The sequence below is a fragment of the Cimex lectularius genome, unplaced genomic scaffold, assembly GCF_000648675.2.
Source record: "Cimex lectularius strain Harlan isolate CLEC.00 unplaced genomic scaffold, Clec_2.1 scaffold18, whole genome shotgun sequence".
Lineage (NCBI taxonomy): Eukaryota > Metazoa > Arthropoda > Insecta > Hemiptera > Cimicidae > Cimex > Cimex lectularius.
Genome location: NW_019392764.1, coordinates 1,953,446 through 1,976,651, shown reverse-complemented (window position 1 = coordinate 1,976,651; position 23,206 = coordinate 1,953,446). Strand labels below are relative to the sequence as shown.

Below are 23,206 nucleotides of genomic sequence, written 5' to 3'. Positions count from 1 at the left end.
AGAGAGAGAGAGAGAGAGAGAGAGAGAGAGAGAGAGAGAGAGAGAGAGAGAGATAGAGAGAGAATGAATGAATGAATTATGTATACAAAAACAGGCAAAGTTAGATCTCATGCCTTTATTGCACTTAACTTGTACAAAGGGAGTGTTTGAGAAATGAGAAATAGATAGAGATATAGAGAGTGTGGGAGAGAAAGGAAGAAAGAGAGTGAATGTATTACATGTATTATATACAGTCATGCTGATCTGGTCGACTTTGATTTGTTCTAAAACAAATTATGAGTTGCGTGAGAGAGGTATTTGTGGTTGGGACAAAAGATTCGAGTATTGGAGATATTGCATAAAGGAAAGCTAGTGTAAGCATGTGAGAGAGGGAGAATGAGTATGTGAGGGTGGTTGAGAGGAATGGGGTAGAAATAGAGATGAAAGGTGAATGAGAGAGTGAATGTGTGTGTGGAAGAGTGATGGAGAAAGATAAAGCAGAAGGAGTAAGAGAGATGGAGTGGGAGAGTGAGAGGGAAAGAAGAAGGCTAACAATGGGACAGAAATGGAGACTGAGAGAAAAGCCTGAGTCTGTACAAACACCAACTGGATGAATAAATTGCAATTGCTTTCTCAAACACTTGCTTGCATGTAGATTTCTCTAATTACTGATTTATGTAAATGTAATGCAATTTGTGTCGTTTTGCAATCTTTTACATTTGTCATTTATCAGCATTAACATAACTGTTTTCTAAAAAAGATTTTTTTCCATTTTTTCTATGATTCCCAACTAAGTGCATGGACTTGCTTTCCCCGTTGCTCGATAAAGGCATACATCACTGAAAAATAAATAATATATAACCGGTGGCCGAGGGATTTGATAAACGGCCACTCGGGCCGTTTTGTTCGTTAGGCCCTGAATCACCGGGCGACAGGCGGCCAGGGCTTTATTGCACACAAATAATAAAGTTGTAATAATATTTCGAGCAAACATTCGGAAAGGGTGAGAATCTATTCATTTGTCTTTCTACCCCACTCGTGTTTCACGCGTTTTCTATACAACAGAGTCTCCAAATTAACGTCCGCCGGGCAATTTCAACGTCCGGCCACCTTGTCATCCCGAAGAAGTGAGAGCGATGTGCTTTCACTCCTCCAGGGCATTTTCTTACTAAAGTTGTTCATAATTTGGCAGACACGCGGTATAATGAAGATAATGATGCGCAGTTGTTTTATTTTGGTATTAATCTTTTTAAATCAATAAATACCACACTAGGAAAACATCTTTATATGAATGTTCACTGAAAAAATACATTACTTTTTACTTATCTATTAGCTATAATTGGTGTTAACCGGGGATATAATTTTTTACGTTATAACGGCTTTCACGCGAGAGCAGGATGTGAGTACTTCTGGGCAAATCTCGGCAGTGTTGTGGCTGGGTCGAGCTGTGAGCCGGACGGTTTTCGGCCGTTAAGAGGGCCGACGGCTCTGTCAGTTGACAATTACCGTTCTGGCCGACATCATCTCTCTCACGTTCTCTCTTTCGCAATTTTCCAAAATTCCTTATTTCTTATACATGTCACAGCTCGACGAAGTTACGACGAGAGCAGGTTTGGATTAGGGCTGAAACTCCTTCATCTAGCCCCCGCTGTTTGTTCGATTGCGTAAAAGCGCACAGGACTCTCCTGAAATCAGATAGCTGATCGAGAAACAAAAGATGCATCAATGGAATAAAAACTAGATGTTTCATTCAACAGACACCCCAAATCATTTTTTTATGGCGGTGTTCAAAGAAAACGCAATCAAGGAATGGAATGAAGCATGGCAACCAACTACAAAAGGATCCCAGAGTTGTTCTTTCCATCGATCGAACATAGAATGAAATTAACTCTACCTGGCAACTTCAAACTAACTCAAGTCATATCGTGACATATAGTGGGCTTGGATTATTTTCATCGGATCATACTATCAGAATCGCCGACAAGTCCATGCGACGAAGTATCTATGCAAGACCAAAGCCACCTTATTTATATGCGACTGCAGCTTACTGGATATATTACTTGGACAAGCACGAGCCCCGTTCACACAAGATCGTCTGCAGGGGAAAAATTGGAGATTCCACATGGAGCATTTCTTGGGAAGGGCTACTTGAAATATTTCTCATTTTCCTAAAAAATTTGTAGCTACTAAACTTTTTAATTCATTTAAAAATTATTCCATCTTGCCACTATTAAATCAGTATATCCTTAAAAATGTTTATATTCATATCTAATTAATAATTTGAATAATTTAATAAATTGCAACTAACACATCTAATATATACAACATGGCACATGTTGAAAATAATAAATAAATAATTTTTAAAAAAATCCAGCCCCCAAGACTACCGAACTGGAGCCAGCAGAGTAAGTCCCCTCATATTCTTTTACATCCCTTTGTCAACATTTTTCATTCATTTTATTATTATTTAATTTTAATTTATTTCCTCGATCGGTTGATTTGACTTCAAACTTGGCGATTATGTTAAATAAATCTTCTTAATAAAAAGAGATAGAGATCTTTTTTTTTCATCTTTCGAATAAGATGAAATTTGAACTTAAGGTTTTTCATGGTGAATCAAAAATAGTTTACATTCAATCTTTCTTCGTATTAGTTGATTTCAATTTTTCTTTTTAAATTTTAATGACAAAATATAACGATAAGTTTTCAATTTTATTTTTATTTATTAAATCCATTATGTCTGGTGGTCTGATGGACCATATTACTTCTTTCAATTAATTATTCTTTTTATAAGTCTTGGTTGAAACGAAAAAGTTAGCGTCACGAGCGGGATTCGAACACGCGACCTTCTGCTATTATTTTTATTAGTAGTAATGTTAATACGCGGGTTCTTGGAAACTCTAAGGATGATAAGAAAGTTGGAATATTTAAGATTGTAACAAGAAGATTAATTAATACAGAAACTCATCACTTTTCAATGCGAACAAATGGAATAATTGTATGTATTAGTTATTCGTGTTTTCATATCTATTTAATTAGTAATTCACGTGGTTTGTTTGTCTTTCCCCCCCGCCTAGTAATTTTCTACACGATGATAATTTTCATTGTCCTCAACCGAAAGACGGCGCAATTATCTTCCCCAGTTGTCTACATGGTCTTTGTATGTCTCAATTTAAACAGGTTACACCCCACCTTTTTTTTGCTTTTTCATTTGACGGTCGCGGTCAAGGACGGATCCCTTACCGGCCAGAAACCAGAACGGAATACCGTACATGTACGGCAATAAATGAGAGAACTTCGGAACTCGTAGAAATTCGTCCGCTAGGTTCTCCCTGCCGGCCTCATGTTAAACCGACCGGGGCCAATTAGCCGAAACGAGTCGTGAACTATACACTTTATTGAATCCACTTGATCTAAAAGTGAGACAGACAATATGCTAATGTACCTCAAGTATATGATAATGTCCTATTCCGTAAGTGAAAATGGCTTTATTTGCCGATATTTTCAGTCTCCATTGACACAATTCGATATGCTTTCTCAAAATAAAACTATCCTTTCTATACCACCATTCAAAAAATTCAACATCCACAGTCATCATTTTAAAGCCTGAGCTTACCTAATGACCACTGGATGTAGACTGTGGTTGAGTTATTGATTTTGTCTCTAATTTTCTCTCTCCTCACTCACTCTTTCTCACTATCTCGCTATATAGCGAAATCTTTTTCCCACCGATAATCTATTTCTATTTTTCTTTCTCTCTTGCACTTTCGTTTTTTTGATCTCTCTCTTTCTTCGCCCCTCCCTTGCTCTCGCTTTCTATCAGTCTATCTATCTACCCATATCTCTCTCTCTCTCTCTCTCTCTCTCTCACACTCACTCTCTCTCTAACTCTTCTTTTTAATTTATAATTTCTTTCGTTCTTCCTATCTCTTTCACTACATAAATTTGAGAAATTTTTTGAACAAAACGATATTCATTCATTTTCTCTCTAAGTCAATATTTCGTTCTTTTTTCTTTCTAACTCACTCTCTCGCTATTTATTTCTTCCCTCTCTCACTCTCTCTCTCTTTTTCTCTCTCTCACACACACACACCATCATTAATTTTTAACAAACAAAATTAATTTTTATAATATAAAAAAAGTCGGGCTACTTATATAAAATGGTAATCAATGGTTTATGACAAAGTACACAGGATAACATTTCCTAAATCACTTGTTTTTTTTGTACTTGTTATTCTAGTAATCGTTAAATTGTTATTTAGGTTCATAGATTTTTAATCCGTTCATAATGTACTCATATTATCACACAGATAACAATGCATGTTTTTTCGTGATTCCATTTCATCTAATAATTTTTGTGAATGCTGACCTTTTTTTGCTAGGCTTTTCGTTTGTAATGCTCGGACAACGAGCCCTGAACGCATGAAATAGCCCTGGGCGAGGGCAGGTGTTTAACATGAGTAACTCCAGACGATTACGGCCCTTGCAAGCCCGCCTAACGCCGTCCAGTCATGCTTCCATACTGGCCGGGTCATTTTCACACCCTTTTATGACATTTAGTGTCGACCAGGGCTCCAAATCATTCCTTATTTCACCAGTCCACGTCAGATTCTAATTATCGTCCGTCAGGGCAGGTTCTTTGTCTCACCCCGAGTAAGGTTGGCAAACGGGGATCACTTCCATTGTCCGAGAACAAAAAGAGCACTATGGCCAGGTAAATATCACGTGAGAACAGTTTGGTAAGTTCGACTGTTAGTTTTATTATGATTTGCACGCAATATATTTTGGTACATTACAACCAATCAAAACAAAAAAAATATTTGGCCATTGTTTGCTACGAAATTACAAGTAAGCAAGAGAAAATAGTAATTCATACATTTAACCGCTAAGAGGATCCAGTAATACTTCATTCCTTACTTACTTAGTCCATGCTTTCATATCATGCAGTAAAAAGACAGTTTTTGTGATTGATAATATTGACTGATGTGATAGGGAAAACCTGACAGTCTGAAGAGTTTCTACGTGCTACTGGTAAAGTTGTACATCACACTATTTCCAATAACTATCTAACGAGCTACTAATTTATTCGTTGTTAAAGGAAGGGAAGGCTAGCGGACCCATAGAATTTATGCTTTCGCAGAAACATGTTTTAATTATCTTGTTGATGTAATAAACTAAACAGAACAAGGTTATTAAAAATCTAATTGACAAGATATAGTGCTAAATAACGATCGGTCATCAGATATCATCGAATTTCCTCCGATGGGCTAATATACCTGGCCAATTAATAAACAAAATTAATTTTTATAATGTTGGTTGGTTTGAAAAGAAACACTTGTCAAGACGAACAGTTTCTGCATGCTACTAACATAATAATAGCGAATCCAGACGGTCCATTTCATTCACAGAAACCCGTTTTTGTTATTCGTTGCATTGATTTAATGATCAAAACAGAACTTTGAATTTACATCACCTGGGTAGTTGTGACAGATGGCGTAGCGCGAAATAGCGAGACAAAGCGGAGCCTGTAAATACTTCATCCAATCCTAAATCATCATAGCCTTTTTTCTTTTGTTTTAGTTTATATTGGTACATAAATAACATAATATATCAGCTTTTGTAATTTATAATACAATTAATTAAGGTTATTAGTTGAGATAAAAAAGTCAATGTCACGAGCGGGATTCGAACCCACGACCTTCGGCTTGATACGTCGCTGCTCTCCCACTTGAGCTATCGTGACCTCGACCCATTCGGTCACCAACTTCCCATCTCAACCCGACCTTTTGAATTTTCCCTCCTTTTTGCCATTTTTCAAATGTCGTGTAATCGGGTTGGATTTTATCTCAACTAAAAACCTTAATTAATTGTAATATACTAATTGGTCAAGCGGACCACGAAATTAGTGAATTTAGTAATTTATAATGTAGGTTGATTTGGAAGGGAAAATTTGTCAAATTGAATAGCGTCTGCTTATTACCGGTAAAGTTATTTATCTAGCTTTTTTTCTAGTTGTATGTTTTGAACATATCACAATCGTATGATTGGAGTTCATTGAACACTTTCAGCACGAGACAACTCTCAAAATATATTTTTACGTCTAACAGACATGCAACGATTTTGGGATCGATCTTCCTTTGAATTTAACAAGGCAAAACATTAGAAATTGAAATTGACTAGAATAACGTGTGACCCTTGTAAAACTCTATTTTTATTTTTTTAAAGCCTGAGGTCTTAACTATTAAAAAAGAAGGCAGGGTAAACGTCCCCTATATATCACTCATAGACCAAGGCCGTCTTTTAGGCGAAATGCATTGAAGGGAAGGTAAAAAAAAGGAAATGTTTTGCTGATGCCATTCAACTTTCCGTTTCTAAAACACCCTCGCACCGACAATGACCAGGGCCGTTACCGTTAGGGCCAGGTAAGTGATCGAAAAAAGCAGAAACATTGCTATTTTACAAGGCCGGGACGCGAACGTGGGGTCAGTCCTCAACGGGACCTGGAGGTGAACGGTGAGTAATTTTGAATATCATCCATTTTCATCCTTTTCTCATGATTGCCGTTACGACTGAATAGAGCGGAAAAAATATATCAATTTTAAATCGGCTCATTAAATAACTCGACAATATTATGTTTTTCATTGATATTTGTTAATTTATCACACTGCTTGATTTTACGATATTCGAAGGTTTTTCATTAAAAGTTAGTAACTCATTATTAGCAAAGGGCAAACAAGTAATTAGCACATCTCGATTTTTTTTAAGAGGCTGCGCGAATATTTGCGGGTAAACTAGTTGTTATCTGATATAATCTCTCTCTCCCTCTCACTCTCTCACTCTCACTCTCTCTCCTCTCTCTCTCACTCTCACTCACTCTCTCTCTCTCTCTCTCTCTCTAACCTCTCACGTTTTCTTTTTTTATTCATTAATTTTTTATTTAATGAAAAATTATTCAGGGATCGTGAGATGCGGTCTGGTGTGATGTAGGTTTCAGTTTCAGAAAAACATTTTCTTTATCTTGCCAACGTTTCGATCTTTATTGAGATCATCTTCAGAGTCTGGGATTTACAAACATGGTTTACATTTAACAATACATGTAGGTTGTGTATATATTTGTTAAATGTAAACAGTAAATCCCAGGCCCTGAAGATGATCTCAATAAAGATCGAAACGTTGGCAAGATAAAGAAAATGTTTTTCTGAAACTGAAACCTACATCACACCAGACCGCATCTCACGATCTCTGAATATTTATCGATTAACTATCACTAATCACCACATATTTAATGAATGTTTAAACCAAAGTTGGCAGCTATAAAATCTCATTTTATGAATGAACTACCTTTCTCTAATCAAAATAATAGAAAATAGCACTTGAATGAGATGTCAGATGGTCAAACATTGAATTATTTCTTTGATCGATTCCAAGGCCGATTTATGCAGTAGAAGATAATAATGTTTATCTTTGGCAACAATAGAGCAATTCGAAATCAATCAAAGACGGGGATCGCACTGAGCCGAAGGTCACGTTTTAATAATGCACCGTTTCCAGAACTTGTATTCTCTAGTTCTGTCAATGTTGACTTGTAATTCTCCCCACGCCGAGGCTGTGAAACGCATAAATCCACCTGGCTCAATACACGGCCTCTAACGAAAATTAAACCGGACTTTCAATCGACCCCTCAGGCCAACTTTTTGACTTAAGAGACTCGTAAGTAGGGCCATTGAGATCGGATGAGTCGATTGTTTAGAACACCCAGTGAAGAAAAATTCGCCATGCACTACTGGTATCACCTAGAAAGATACCAGATAGATAGTACATATCTTTTTATGTGTATTAATCATCTTATCATATCACACTAATCATGTTCACGTATGTACATACAAGTGTAATAAGACTACGCCGAATATAAGGATTAATATATATTAATATAAGGATTGAAAAATGGCAAAATGGAGGGAAAACTCATAAGGCGGGGTTGAGATAGGAAGTTGATGTCCGAGTGGATCGAGGTCACGATAGGTCAAATGGAAGAGCAGCGGCGTATCAAGCCGAAGATCGTGGGTTCGAATCCCGCTCGTGCCATTAACTTTTTTCATCTCAACTAAAAACCTTAATTAATTGTAATGTATTAATTGGTCAAGCGGACCACGAAATTAGTGAATTTAATGAATTAAATGAAGTACACTTCACTAAAGCTCTCCGAGGCCATTTCATTTGTCGTCGAGAATCCAATTCGATTACACGACATTTGAAAAATGGCAAAAAGGAGGGAAAACTCATAAGGTGGGGTTGAGATAGGAAGTTGATGTCCGAGTGGATCGAGGTCACGATAGCTAGGTGGTAGAGCAGCGGCGTATCTAGCCGAAGATCGTGGGTTCGAATCCCGATCGTGCCATTAACTTTTTTTCATATCAACTAAAAACCTTAATTAATTGTAAATAAGGATTAATTCACAAATTTATTTGAAAATTAGGGACTTTTGTTACATGATTAACTAAGCCAACACTAAGAATGTTGATTAATACACGAAAATTCGAAAATAAGCGTAGATACAAAGGATTTATAGAAGGTGGAAAATACTTTGATCTTAAAAATAATAAAATAAAATAATGTAAGTACAGCAAATTTTAAATCATAAACAGAGAAGTAGGCAAATCCCTGAGATAGCCGGTGAATTAATGGTGAAGAATCCATTCACAGATAATCAAGTATGACATTAAAAATCAGTTTACGTACATTAGAAATTCTTGGTGGTAATAATGTGAATGAAAACCGACCCGTACTCGATGAGTCTCTAAAGGCAGTAAACCGTCTAGAAAGGCTCATTATTGTTATTCCTGCCAGCTAATTACCCTAAATGGTTAATTATCCTGGTTAGATCAATGGGCGAGATCTGTAGGCGGCTTACTTCACAGTTTAGCGTGCCTGTTATCTTCGCCCCCGGGAGACTGATGTATTTCCTTCAATGGATTTCCTTTCCGAAAGCCTTCGCGACCTTTTAGAGCCGGCGTTCTCTCCTTAAAACCTGGACGGTTTTGTCAGGGGATTTTTTTCGCTCGTCGGGTGATTTATTTCCAGCGAAGGGTAAGAAATAATCTGCAGGGTTGATGCATCGCTTCCTCGTCCGCTCCCTCCTTCCTAGGCAGCCCCTTCGGCCGACAACCCCGCGGATCTTTATCGGAAAGAAAACTGGTAATTACAAAGCCGACTTCTGTGAGAACTGGTGGGAAGTCCAACCAAAGAAAATTGTATTAAAAAAGCCGGTACACCCGATCCGTCGGCTAATTACTCAACTGGAAGACAAAGATCTATGTTAATGCCATGCAAATCCCGAACGCTCTACGCCCACTTACTTGAGCCCGCTGACTTTGGGGAGAGCCGTAATTATTTTTGATAATAGGACGAGATTAGTGTAACTTTCGGTTCTACTTAAATAAGTCTGGCCCATTGTCTGTGTTTATAACTAAAATCTTTAGAATATAAAGTCCAAACTTTCTAGAACAGCTTACAAAGCACAGGGGATATGACACCAGACTGTTTCGTACGTCGTCCGTCCTCTTCCACGATACAACAAAACGTTAAGGGGTCGTCGGTGGCCGCAACGGTTTAGGCGATGACACTGGGCTAAACCTTTAAGGTAATGGTCCCGTGTTCGAATCCAGCGGCCCAGCATTCGAACCCGACATACTTACAAATGGGCTTTTTTTCAAAAACACCGGCACCCTGAGGGTTTATAAGACCTCTGCTGTTGCAAACCCTTGTAAAAAAAAAAAATAAAACATTAGACTACAAACTATTTTTCAAACTATTATTCTGTGAAAAACAGACTTCAATTAATTGCTTAAGCTTAAGCCATATTCATGTTTTCCATTTACTGAGCTCCATTACCGTCAGAAGCAAAGACAGATGATATCTATGTGTTTTTCTACGCTCATGTCAATTTTTTTTAATTCTAGCGTAAACTTTTGTGGTTTATAACCGTGTATGCATTTTTTAATATAAGGACTGAATTTGCATTAAGTATGTAACAATTAGAGACCATGTCATCGTTGGTAAAAATTGGTTGGATCAAAACTATAAAACATTATATCAGTTACAATAAAGTAAACCTGTGTAAAACAAAATCTGATAGAAATTTTCCAAATTTTACTAAAAAAAGCCAATAAATTTAACAACGATGTAATTACATATAAATTTAAAACGCAAGCCTGGTTGGCAAGGCTGGTTTGAGATCTATTCAAGGTTAAATTCAAACGAAAAATCGTTACGAAGTACAGAAAATTTAGCATAAGATTTGTATCAGTAACTTTGTTCCTATTTATCACAGAGGTGGATGAATTCGTGTCAGCTGTTTGATCGTTACAGATCATCTCTGGATCCGCCTAATCTCGATGCTTGTTCGTGGTCAGATAGGTTTCGTCTGCACGCCAAGTAAGAGCTCTGACTTATCTGACCTAACACCTTTTTTTTAGTAATATATAGCCTTTGGTTCTAAATTGATGTGCCTACATCAAGTTTAGAGATAGGTTAATAACAGAACCTTTGTCACGGAAATAATATTTGAATCTAGGTAGAAATTACCGTAGGTTTACCTGGGCAAACATTATGTTTTTAGTATAAAATATGTTATTATTGCTGGCTCTAATATTAATAATGGAAGTTATTGATTGTTATTATTTTTAAAAACGCGTATTGTGTTTAAATTAGAAAAAAATTTAATTGTAAAAAATCAATTATAAAATGGAAAACAATGAATCAGACGTGGCACAACTATTAATTTTACACGATTTAGTAATTATTTTTTTATTAATTAAATCAAGAAGCTAAATTCAGAATCGGTTCTTTTAATATGCGGCGTTTCTTGGCTTTGTTGCTTATCTCTTACAAAAAGTTGTTGTGCGAACCTTAATACAAGCAAGTTTAAAATCGATCTTATTTTAAAATAAGACGAATCCCCCGGCAAAAATAATAATTACTGGGTCGAGTCAGGGCCGGTTCAAATGGCCGTAGATCAATTTCAAAAATGATTTACGCCCTCGTCACAGAATCCCAAGATACATCTTGCGCATGAGACGTCAAGGATTAATAACAGCAACTAGACCTCTCGCGGGCCATAAACCATCCTTTTGATCACCTTTATCCAGTTGGAAGGTTTCATGAATGGGCTTAAATTATTTAAAGCTGCGAGAAAACACTCGAAACGGACGTTTGAAGCCGCTCGGCTGGGCTGATTATAATACACTAACGGTTCTTCATACCAGGAGCTTAAATTATATAGCATTACGGGGTCTATCATTTTTCAAAAGTTCTTTTTAAAGACGAGTAAATGAAAGATTTAGAGTTATCGGAAATCAAGTTAATATATGACCTCAATGTTTATACGATCAAAGTAATTAGAAATTCTGTCGCGCTTAAAAGAAATGCTATTCTTACTGAGCCACTCATTTTGCGACAAGCCGACTTATATTTATATTTCCTAAAACCCTGTTTAACATTGCTATATCTTACATACAAGGGTCATTATTGTCATTATCAATTCAGAGGATGTTGAATCGCTTTGAATTTGCTGGATTACAATTAAACAGTCTCTACAGAGGACAATTTTTAATCCTTATTTAGCATTAAAGTCAAGTAAATTTTTACCGTAATCTTAGCTCAAGTTCATTAATTATGTGTGGTGATTAGTGACCGTTGGTCGATGATTATTCGGAAATCGTGAGATGCGGTCTGGTGTGATGTAGGTTTCAGAAAAACATTTTCTTTATCGTGCCAACGTTTCGATCTTTATTGAGATCATCTTCAGGGCTCAAAGTGTTTGTTTTCTGCGTAGTTAGACGCTCTCAACACGACACGCAAGAATGGCACAATTACGCAGAAAACAAACACTTTGAGCCCTGAAGATGATCTCAATAAAGATCGAAACGTTGGCACGATAAAGAAAATGTTTTTCTGAAACCTAAATCACACCAGACCGCATCTCACGATTTCCGAATACTCATTAATTTTTTTATATTGGTTTTCTGAATATTAAATGTTTTTGAAAATTCTATATATAAAAAGGAATAAAGAATGTACTTGTCCTGTATTAAAAAGGCCAGTGTAAAAAAATCCTGGTAATAAGAATAATCGAAATTATTATTCATTAATTTATGTAACTTCGCATACAATTCTGTCCGAGTCACACACTCTCATTCACTGGTGGAGTATTCGATACACTATAATTCACGCTAATAAATACATTCGCTCTCAATAATCACCTAAGGAAAAACAAAACGAGATATTTGCCAAGTACTACACATGTGCAATAGAACAGCCCTGTTTCTCCAAAAAACTCAAGCACAATTCTCTTATCGGGTGGCACACGCTGTGTTATGTGGAGGCAAGTAATGACACCCAACAATAAAATAGCTAAACACCAAACATCAAGCAACCTTTGTCTTGAAGCTGGGCACATAGTCCGGCTTTGCCACTATACTAGGTGACATCCTTCCCTGGCCTCTTCTTAGACTTATGAACAGTTTTGGTCGTATTATGAACTGTAAAAAATATGTAGCATTTATAGCACCGATACGTTCTCATTATACAATATTTTATGAATAATTGATTACTATTTTATAGTATTGTTTTCTTACTATTTTCAACAATTAGCCGTTATGATTAACAAAAAATATAAATATTCAGAAAGTTTAAGGAGATTAAAGAATTATTATTGTATACTTCCTATTTATTAAAAAAAATAAATAAATAAATAAAAACTGTACTGATATCCGGGAAAATGATACCGCTCGTGACATCAATTTTTCAAATCAACCTCACTGAATAAAAAATAATAAACCAATTAAAATAATTACTCTGGCTTATACGACCAACAAAAACACATTGATTAAAATAAAAATTACGTTATCTTCATATTTCGCAATACTAAATTGACTGCAGTTTAAATCTCGAATAATACTTTTTTCTAAATTATTTGCTTAGACAAATCTTCAAAAACAAAACCTTGAAAGCATCAGTAGATTTTTAATATAGAAATATTTAGGCAAGTAGACTGATAAGTCCCCACCATTGACTTAGCAGTGGAAGGGGAAGGAGGCAGATGTTTTCAAGCAGGCCCTACAGCATGAATGGCTCTCAGAGAGGAATGGAGGTTGTGACCGTTGTGATTTGACTAAAAGCTCGGCTTTAATTTTTTGTCATTAATTTACACGACAAAATAGCAGGACGGGTGTTCTATCGGTGATGTTCAATATCAATAGGTTTGAACTGATTTAGGCAATAATTTTCCCATAAAAGATTTTTTTTTAAATCTCATTTCACCTAATTTACTAATTATATCCTTTTTCTACTCCCATTTATTTTTTGATTTAAATAAAATGTAATTTTTTTAAATTGAAGAAATAGAGCGAAAACAGGCATACCAATAGCATTTTGACAATTTTCTATTCAATCAATTTCCCTTTTATTTTATTTAATAATTATTATTGCAATTTTTTTATTGTGACCTTTGGTGATCTTTCCATCACCATTGTTCTCATGGGGCAATGTTTGCAGCAGGTCTTAACAACTCGTGGTGGAGGGAGTGCTTGGTAATCACAATAAACCTCACCGGATCATTACTGATCACGCTGTAAAAGGGATGAGTGTTCTAATTTCAATCGTTCTCAATTAATACATACGTTGCAGTCAGCATATTTTTCCAAGGTTAGTCTTTTCCCTGCTCTAGGGAATTATGCAAACTTTATTCAGTTTTACAATATTACTAGCACTTTTCATGAATTTTCATAAACTTGCGAGACAATTTGGTTTTTATGGGTGTTTAATTTTAAACAAGGCTATTTTAAATATATTCTGAAGGAATTTTAATTAATTCTATATAAATTGATAAAAACAACAAATAATAATTTTGATTTTATCGTGAGTAATCATAAATAATTTTTGGTGTTACGGTCACATTTTCTGGGCCTGCCTATTCTCACTATTATACGTTTCTCTCTTACAGGTTACGACTTCACGCAATCATCAGTGAGGAAACATATAATTAATGCCTAACAGTAGTTGGCCATTCAAACAAAATGTCTATCTAAGCAGACCACTGTCCCGACGAGAAAACGTTCCGAATTTATTTATTTTTAATTAATTATAAAATTATACTCCGCACAGTGAAATCTATTCGTTATAAAATTTTTACCTAACGCCTAATTACATAGGGCAATTTCCAGGAACGGTTTTATTTTTCGTGTTCAGATCTCCGCCGAGATAATTGTGAATGTAATTGGTTGACAACCTTCCGCTCACGGGCCGACCATTAAAATTGTTTTCTTACATTAAATCGTAATTACGGGAAAATATTTCCAACCACTGGCTCCTTAAAAAATACTGTAAATCGATTTAATTATTATTATAATAATGATTGAAAAAAATTAAAACTGACATTCAATCAAGATAATACAACATTGAAAATGTAAAATGCTTATACTACAATAAATTTCGGCTCTTTGTAATATTATGTTAACGAGGGTTGAAAATTTATGTGCTGATAAAAAATTAATGATAGTAATGTGTAATAAAATAGTAGAAAGAATTAAATAGACATTTTTAAAGACAAACGAGATTTTTCGAAATAGTTCGTCCAAAATAATACATCTAAAATATATTTGTTCTATACAAAATAGTTATGATTTTAGTCCATTTGAAATGTAATCCAAAAAATCTCTTTGGAAGGGGATGGACCGGCACTGGCCATAAAAGATGTACTGCTGTCAATACCATTAGGCCAGGGTCCATTACGACCGAGTCCCACTGTCATTATACCATTCTGCAATAATTGTAACAGACTGCCCTAGAGTAATGGGCGTCTCCGGGGCCGGTATTTGCATGTGATTGTCAATGTTTGTCTTCATTTGGCCCGAGGGAGGTGCGACAGCATCGCAAACCTGGCCTGAATACATTGTGATCAAGTTGAAAAACGTCTTCCGAAAAGGCTGACTTAAAACGGACAGACTTAGGATTTATTTAGAATTGTGGAGATCGGAAACGGCTCGAAGTCCAATCTGGCAATATTACACGACCATCCTAAAGTAGTTTAAATAATAGAAGAAATGGGCAAGACTAGGAAGACCCGGAAATTGAACATTGTTTACCATTTATATTAAAAGCATTGTTTACTAAAAATGAAATTTTAATATTATTCCGATCAAACTCAATTTACTTTTGCCAAATACTAGTTTCATAATAGATAAAAAATTCCGCAGGTAACGGACATTTCAACCAGCCTTCGAATGAAGTCAGCTAGGCCGAAAAGAGGGTGTTCTTCTTCCTTTTTTTAATGCTTTCCTTTTCTCCCCTACAGTCGCACGAAAACGCCCACTAACAAATTAAGATGTTTCTAAAAAAATCATGACCAGGTAGAGCCAAACGGGGGTTGGTTGCTACTTAAAAAAATTTACGCGCTCTTAAACCCTCAAATGAACTTAGGAAATTTTAATCAAAATGAAAATGTATCACATAGGCTCTAACATTTGAAACTAGTACCATTTAAAGAAAAATATGAAATGATTCTTGTGGTAACCATCAGATATACCAAAATTGTACACCATCTCTGAGAATTTTCACTCAAAGTTTTTGTCTACCCGGTCCTCTTAAAAATAATATGGCCTTCACACGCACTTTTTATTTTAAATATTTAAGAAGTTTGATCACTATTGATCATATCTGCCCGCCCACTCTCGCTGATGCCCTTGGACAAACGCGTTTCGGCTATACGCTATCATCTGTAAATGTGTGTGAGCAGTTTTTTAACGATCAAATTAGAAAATATACTGATTTCATTATGCTCGTTTTTATGTTCAGAAAAATTGAGCAAATATGTGTAATTAGGGTTAGTAATTATTTATTCTTTATTTATTTATTTTTTTAAGAAGAGTGAGAGAAGAAATTTCAATTTGTTTGGTATTAGACATAATAGCAAAACATAATACGGCATCTTCAAAAAGTAAACATTAGCCTCAATATAAATCCAATGCCGGGGTTTGACTTACGCCTTCGCCTTCCCGGAGATTCTCATTGATTTCCTGGCGTCTTCTCAAGAAATCCGTCTAATTGTCGACTATTATTTTTTGAAACGGGACTGTACAGATTTATAATTGATTTCGTTAAAAGAACAACTCTTGGAATGAACCCCGAGGGCCGAAGACCCAGAAAAGGGTTTATGAATTAATAACCGGTGTACTTTCCCGGCCGACTGTACCCACCCTGGAAGTCTGCCCCTGTGCCCTGGGCTACAAATCAAATCTTCCCTCCCTTTATCTTCCAGGTTCTCTCAGCCGTCTCCCTCTCGCTCTGTATATATCTCTCTCGCGCCTCTTTCCGTAAACACCTCCAAAATCGATATGGGATTTTTCTTTCTTTAATTAGAAATTAGGCTGGGTGGGGCAGTTTCCCGTAGACTCAAGAACTCTGGTCATAACGAACGGGGCAAAGAAAATTTAATTCAAAAAAATTCAAACCAAACCTGACCCAAAATGTATAAACCGGAAATAATATTGTTTTTTAACTGGGACTAGTTAATATATACCACACAACAAAACCGTCAGGAACATTAAACAGGTTTTCCATGAATTATAAAATAAATTATATATTCTTTCACTTTTACTGTAGGTTGTTGAACAATATACTACAGCATGGAATTTTCTTTATTAACAGATAGTTTTCGATAACAAGACATGAGTGTTCTTCGGTTTTAATTACATTTGTATATCCAGTGGATTTCCCAACAATGTGTTCTATCTCCATTAATTTTATTATTTTTCATATTTTTATATCAATTAAGGAATGACAATTACTCACCCTTATATTATATTCTAAATGTAAATACAAGACAGATATAATGACATAGAACCCAGCGAGGATAGGCGCACCAACATGATCAGAAACGATATAATTACGGGTTCATCACCCTTATTATATGATATCAGCCTTAATATTATAATTGTATATAAAAGCAGGGCATAGTAACTACAAGTATCATATATCAGTATTATCATTTTGTAGAATTTAGGAGAAATGGGCAGATTTGTTGCCGTTATGCTCTAGGATAAACAGATCGAGGTTAAAACTGTAATGTAGAATGGACGGGTGGTAGATCTCGTCCACTCCGCTATGCAAAACTCATAAATTCATTACGATTGATGCCATAATTGTCAAAAATGTTTGCGAATGTAGGTACTAACGAAATCGATCTGTAATTTTGTTTATTTCTAACGTCTCCTTTTATACGGATGGGCATCAAACAGTGTAAAATTTTGTTTATTTCTAACGTCTCTTTTTATATGGATGGACATCATAGTAGTGTAACATTTTGTTTATTCACTAATTTCGTGGTCCGCTTGATCAATTAATATAATACAATTAATTAAGGTTTTTTGGTTGAGATAAAAAAGTCAATGGCACGAGCGGGATTTGAACCAACGATCTTCGCTAGATACGCCGCTGCTCTACCACTTGAGCTATCGTGACCTCGATCCACTCGGACAATAACTTCCCATTTCAACCCCCCCCTTTTGAATTTTTCATTATCCCAATTTTTCAAATGTCGTGTAAATGGCAAAAAGGAGGGAAAATTCAAAAGGTGGGGTTGAAATGGGAAGTTATTGTCCGAGTGGATCGAGATCACGACAGCTCAAGTGGTAGAGCAGCGGCGTATCTAGCCGACGATCGTGGGTTCGAATTCCGCTCGTGACACTGACTTTTTTATCTCAACCAAAAAACCTTAATTAATTTTGTTTATTCTAACGTCCTGTTTTATATGGATGGGCACCACAATAGTGTCAAATTTTGTTTATTTCTTACTTCTCCTTTTATACGGATGGGCATCAAATAGTGTAAAATTTTGTTTATTTCTAACGTCTCTTTTTATATGGATGGACATCATAGTAGCATAACATTTTGTTTATTCTAACGTCTTGTTTTATTTGGATGGGCATCAAAAAAGTTTAAGTCTTTCCAGGAAAGTACCTGTTCAACAATCAAGTTATACAAAGCGAGTCAACCAACATACCGACTGGCTCCTTGAGACAACGGGAGTTTATTCCATCAATATCAAGCGACTTGTTAAGTTTTAGAGGTAAAAAAGAAAATCCACATTATTATGGAAAAGACAATTTATTTCTTACCAGTCAACTTATTATGAATTATTATGGACAAAATTAGGATGGACACTATCAAAACATTATTGGTTTAGTTAAAGAGAAGACAGGTCAATGGATTTAAAAAACTGCCAAATTGCACAGACTTCAGGAAAGCTCGCAGTGGCCTTCCCTAGTAAAACATGAATAATGGTTGTTAAAGCGGCGCTGTTTAGTTCAATAAAGCACAGGTAACAAATTAAAGAAAAGGTTTTTAAGATCACACATCTTAAAGCAAGCTTGAAGATTTTATAAATATCCGCAAAATTATTTGTTTATTTAATTTAAATTAATTGATACTATTTCCTCTTTCAACTGATTGTTACTGTCTTGTTTCACTTAATGAACAGGTTTTTTTATTCCAAAATATACTTAATTTACATTATACATTAAAACATAGGAATTCTTGAGAATGTTGTCTCTCATTCATGTAGTCTAATGTACAAAAAAAAAGTTGTTTTTATAAATGTTAAATTAGAATTTGTTTTATAATTATATATTATTCCGACACAATTTGCTTGTTGCGTAAAATGTATAACTACAACAGACAAGTTGTGGAGTGTTTGCGTTCCATATTTTCATTTCGAAATTTGTTTTATTATTTCCAGGCTGTAATTATAAATATTTTCAATATTTAGCCATCCCACACTGAAAGCCAATTAAATGGCGTGTTAAACGCGTCAGTTGTGTATTATAATGAATACCCCAATTCGTTCACTGACATGGACCAAGAAGGCCCACAGATAAGTAGATTATATTAAATTTTCTCCACCAGCCGGCGAGATTCAATCTCACCTATGCTAAACTTCCTTTGAATCGCCGCAAGTTCTTAAAAAGAAACTGTATACAAATTAGGGACTGACTCTTTAAGAAAGATTTTTATTCGAAAACATTATTTATACATTCAAGTTTCCATTCCGAAATCCCGTGAAAATGTCGTCATTATTTATTACTGTGTGTATATAATAAATGATGAAAGTGTTTTTTACCAGCTTTTCTCTTTTCTAAAGGGTAAGGAAAAGCATAAAGAAACGAGAAAAATCCTTCTTAAATAAATTTAAAAAATCTATTATCAGTTTATAACGATTATTTTAATGTTGTAGCGTTTAATCTATGCATTCAGATGCATACACAGCTAGTATGAAAAAAGGACCCAACCTCTGAAAACAAGACGACTCGGTTCGACCAAGGGAAACTATTTCATTAACACGATATTTTTAATTTAGAGGAGGGGCGGTCCTGACAGGCGAAGAAGCCGAATCTGGCCCATCATTACACAACAATAATTGCCTTTAATGATCCCAAGGGACTTTCACCGTGGGACTACAAATCTCTGGGACAGAAAATACCTTTAGCGATGTGAGGAAGCTCACATAAGATCATACGAGAACGAGCTACAGAAGCCAGTATGTAAAAAAGCGGTTAACAATAAATCTATCCGATCATCCTTGTATGTATGTTATCATCAATCGATTGACCTATTCCAATTTTTTGCTAAAATCAAAAGTTAAAAACAATATCTACTAGAAATCACGTGGGATCACGACTGGAATCAACTTGAAAATTAACATTCAAAGAAGTCTCTTAAAATTAATTTAATTATGTCCAATGTAACTAATCCGAGTGTAAAGACATGCCATTGTATGTTAATAATGAAGAGATTAACATAAATTGTGCTCATCAATCATATTTCTGTTTACAATATTACACCGAAGCCTGAAGTGTGAAAAGGGAAGTTAAAACAGTGAATATATTATTACATTAAAACGAACGAAAACATCCTTAAAACACGCCCTTGCAACTAATGCAAAAAAAATATTTCTGAATAAATTTAATCACCATTAACCCGAAAATTGCGTAGGGCAGAAACGCCTCTGAGACGAGCGGGCGTAGGCGTACCAATAACGGTCACTCATTAAACCCGACTAAAAAAAAAACTTTTGATCATATCATAATCTTGCGAAATTAATCGGTGTTATGTGCCAATTTGATAGGTCGTTTGATCGAATCTTGCCATCACTCATCGGCTTCTTCTTTGTTCGTGCCCAAAACTTCAGTGATTAAAACCGACTTATTAAATTTACGATATTTTATATTAAAACATTTTATTTTTTTATAGTTAATGATAAATAGAAGCGCAACAATGGATTTTACCGATGGCACATATTTACACGACAATTAGTAACATTTACTATTAAGATTACTATACTATTTTGAAAAATGGCAAAAAGGAGGGAAAATTCGAACGGTAGATTGAGATGAGAAGTTGGTGTCCGAGCGGATCGAAGTCACGATAGCTCAAGCGGTAGTGCGCTGAAGGTCGTGGGTTCGAATCCCACTCGTGGCCCTAACTTTTTCATTTCAACCAATACCTTCCATAAAGAATAATTAATTGAGAGAAGTTATTTGTTCAATCGGATCGAGATATATAATGGATTTACTATTAAGGTTATAATTATAACCTCACTTTAAATTAATTTTGGGTAAGTTTTAAATTTGATTAGAGTGATGTGTGGTGTTTAGTGACCGTTAGCCAATGATTCGGAGATCGTGAGGTGCGGTCTGGTGTGACGTAGGTTTTAGAAAAACATTTTCTTTATCATGCCAACGTTTCGATCTTTATTGAGATCATTTTCAGGGCTCAAAGTGATGAGTGAGATTTCCGTGTAGACGTGTCATTCTTGTGTGTCGTGTAGAGTGTTGAATATAGTTCTCAGACAAACGGATTTAATAACATGTATTTTTTTGAAAATGAATGAAAATGTGTGCACAAAATTTGCATAAAATAAAGTATTTTATATCTATACTATTCCACACAATCACATATTTCAAAACTTTTACATCCATCTTTTAAAAAAATATTACAATAATATCCATATACATACATCTTTCCGTCTTTTCCTTGTTAGGATACTCAATTACTCATTAAAAATGCAAAAAATATATATTAAACGATTCCTTAATAATCCCTGGGAGAAATTATTATATTATTATCTTGTTAAGCTTCTCCTTTAACAACCATTCGACCATTAAACAATTTGAAAGGTACTTATTGTGATAATCGTGGCTAAAGTATCACCCCCACCGATATACATCTTCGAAAACATCTATAAGTCAAATACTGTTGATCAATTAACACGATTTTTGACTAAAGTCAACAAAGAACAGTGGTGAGACAATAAACGAACTCAAACGCGTGTGCGTACATTAATTTGAATTTGTAAGTAGAATATTATCGATAATTAGCAACGAAAAAAATAAACATGTTTTACTTATATGTTAAATTGTAACGATTAATTTTTGACTGTTTAAAGGAGGTAACATTTGGAAAATGATAGTTTTTTAGCATTCTTCATAACAGAATTTTGTCAACAGGATTTTTTTGTTCAAATGATCGAACCCTTATTTCATCGTTGTTTAAATTACAAACTTTTATTATTGTTTGATAGTGGATTTTTAAAGAGCTTTGTTGTGAAAGACGACGAGCTTTAAGTGCCCCGGTCTTAAATCTTCAAGTTGTCATTAGCGGTAAGAAGTGCTTCCAAGTAACAACCACCCGGTGCGCGGCCTTAATTTTAACAAACATCTACACGTGTTTTTCTTTGTGAGGGTGAAGGAAAATTAAAAATAAAAATTTTGCAAATATAAACGTTAGATGTTGTCAGTTTTGGCAATTTTGATATAAATTAACTCCTGTCCAACAAACACCGCAGTAGGGTGGTTGATTCTTTTTCCATTGAACAAGTAAATGTAATAGAATAACTATAATATTAAAAGGTATCCTTAGTCAGTAATTGGAGGTTTTTTTGAATAAGTCGAAATAACCACGTGCTAAAAGAACCGGTGTATGTAAACCTTAATCGGTCGAGCTTTTACGAGTTTCATTGTGTCGCGGATGCGACGGCATGAAGAAATATGGGAGTGTTTGTTAAGGGGTGGGTTTCGTTATGGCGCTACGATACGTTGAAGAGGGAGGGGTGCGTGCATCCCCACCATTCAAGGGCCGGCAATTAAGACCTCAAACCACCCTTACCAAGGCCCTTGACCCTTCGTTATTGTCTTTGAAATCGTTCCCAAAGCATCTTACTTTAAAACTAATTGTAATCCTGATTTATAATTGCCCTTTGTATATGATGTATAATTAAAAAATTATGCAAATCGCTTCTCTTTTCAAAGTAATAACTTATCTGGTGATATATTGCCGTGGTCCTCACAACGGAGTCGCTCTTACCTAGAAAACAAAAAGAAGACAGTCTTAGATAAAATGTTAAAAAAATATTTCTCTAAAAAAAAATTAACGCAATTCGTCTTATCTAAAGCTCATTAACAGGCTTCCAAGGGCGGTCTTATCTCAAGTCAAGGCATTAAGTACTGCGAAGATGAGGGGGAAAAATAGAATTACAGTCTTTGCACAGAAAAGAATGAAAAAGTGGGGCCTAAGGATAGTCGGCGATGTAGCAGGGTTCAACGGTTTATCTCGCTGTAAACAACCCCCGAGACGTCCGGGATGACTAGTGGCGGCAGGGGTGTATTTAAGAAACCGCTGTTTACTGCATCAGCTGTTCTACCCCGGATTATGTAAAGACACGGATGCGACGCAAGCAGGGGTTCCTTCCCCTTGTAAGATAAGTAAGAGCTGAGTTACAGCGGATGACATTGTAAATATTTTGTTTTAATCGGGTTTCCAATTCACACTTTAGCGAGACTCGATAACGAAAATAAGAGTACATTAATCCGTGAAAAATATATCCAGCCAAAAGACTAAAATGGGGCTATATATATGGGAATCCTCCTTATGATAAAATAAATGTATAAATCTATTAATAAATGGTATATAAATTTTATATAAAAAACAAAAAATTTTTCAGTTTTAATATTAATTGTAAGATTTTCTCCTGGGGTCTTCAGTGTCTGCCATGTGCGTTCCAACTTCTCACCATCTTCTGGTCGTACCAAAATTATAGGAAACGATTAAACTCTAGATTAATATTAATTTTTTAACGATTTCTACTGATCAAGTACAGATTGTACTTATTAGTCGT

At 35.3% G+C, this 23,206-nt stretch overlaps 1 protein-coding gene across 5 annotated transcripts in view; it reads right to left on the bottom strand.

The window, feature by feature from the left end:
• Positions 1-23,206, bottom strand: part of LOC106661386 (homeotic protein ultrabithorax) — a 348,363-nt gene that overhangs the window by 285,189 nt on the left and 39,968 nt on the right. Inside the window, exon 2 of one of the 5 annotated variants that reach the window (XM_024227480.1) lies at positions 21,833-22,395. The exons of the other annotated variants lie outside the window; for them this stretch is intronic. Within the exon in view, the coding sequence (XP_024083248.1) occupies positions 22,259-22,395 (137 nt within the window). The 3' untranslated portion in view covers positions 21,833-22,258. Of the gene's footprint in view, positions 1-21,832; positions 22,396-23,206 lie in introns of those variants that run through there. 5 annotated transcript variants of the gene reach the window in all.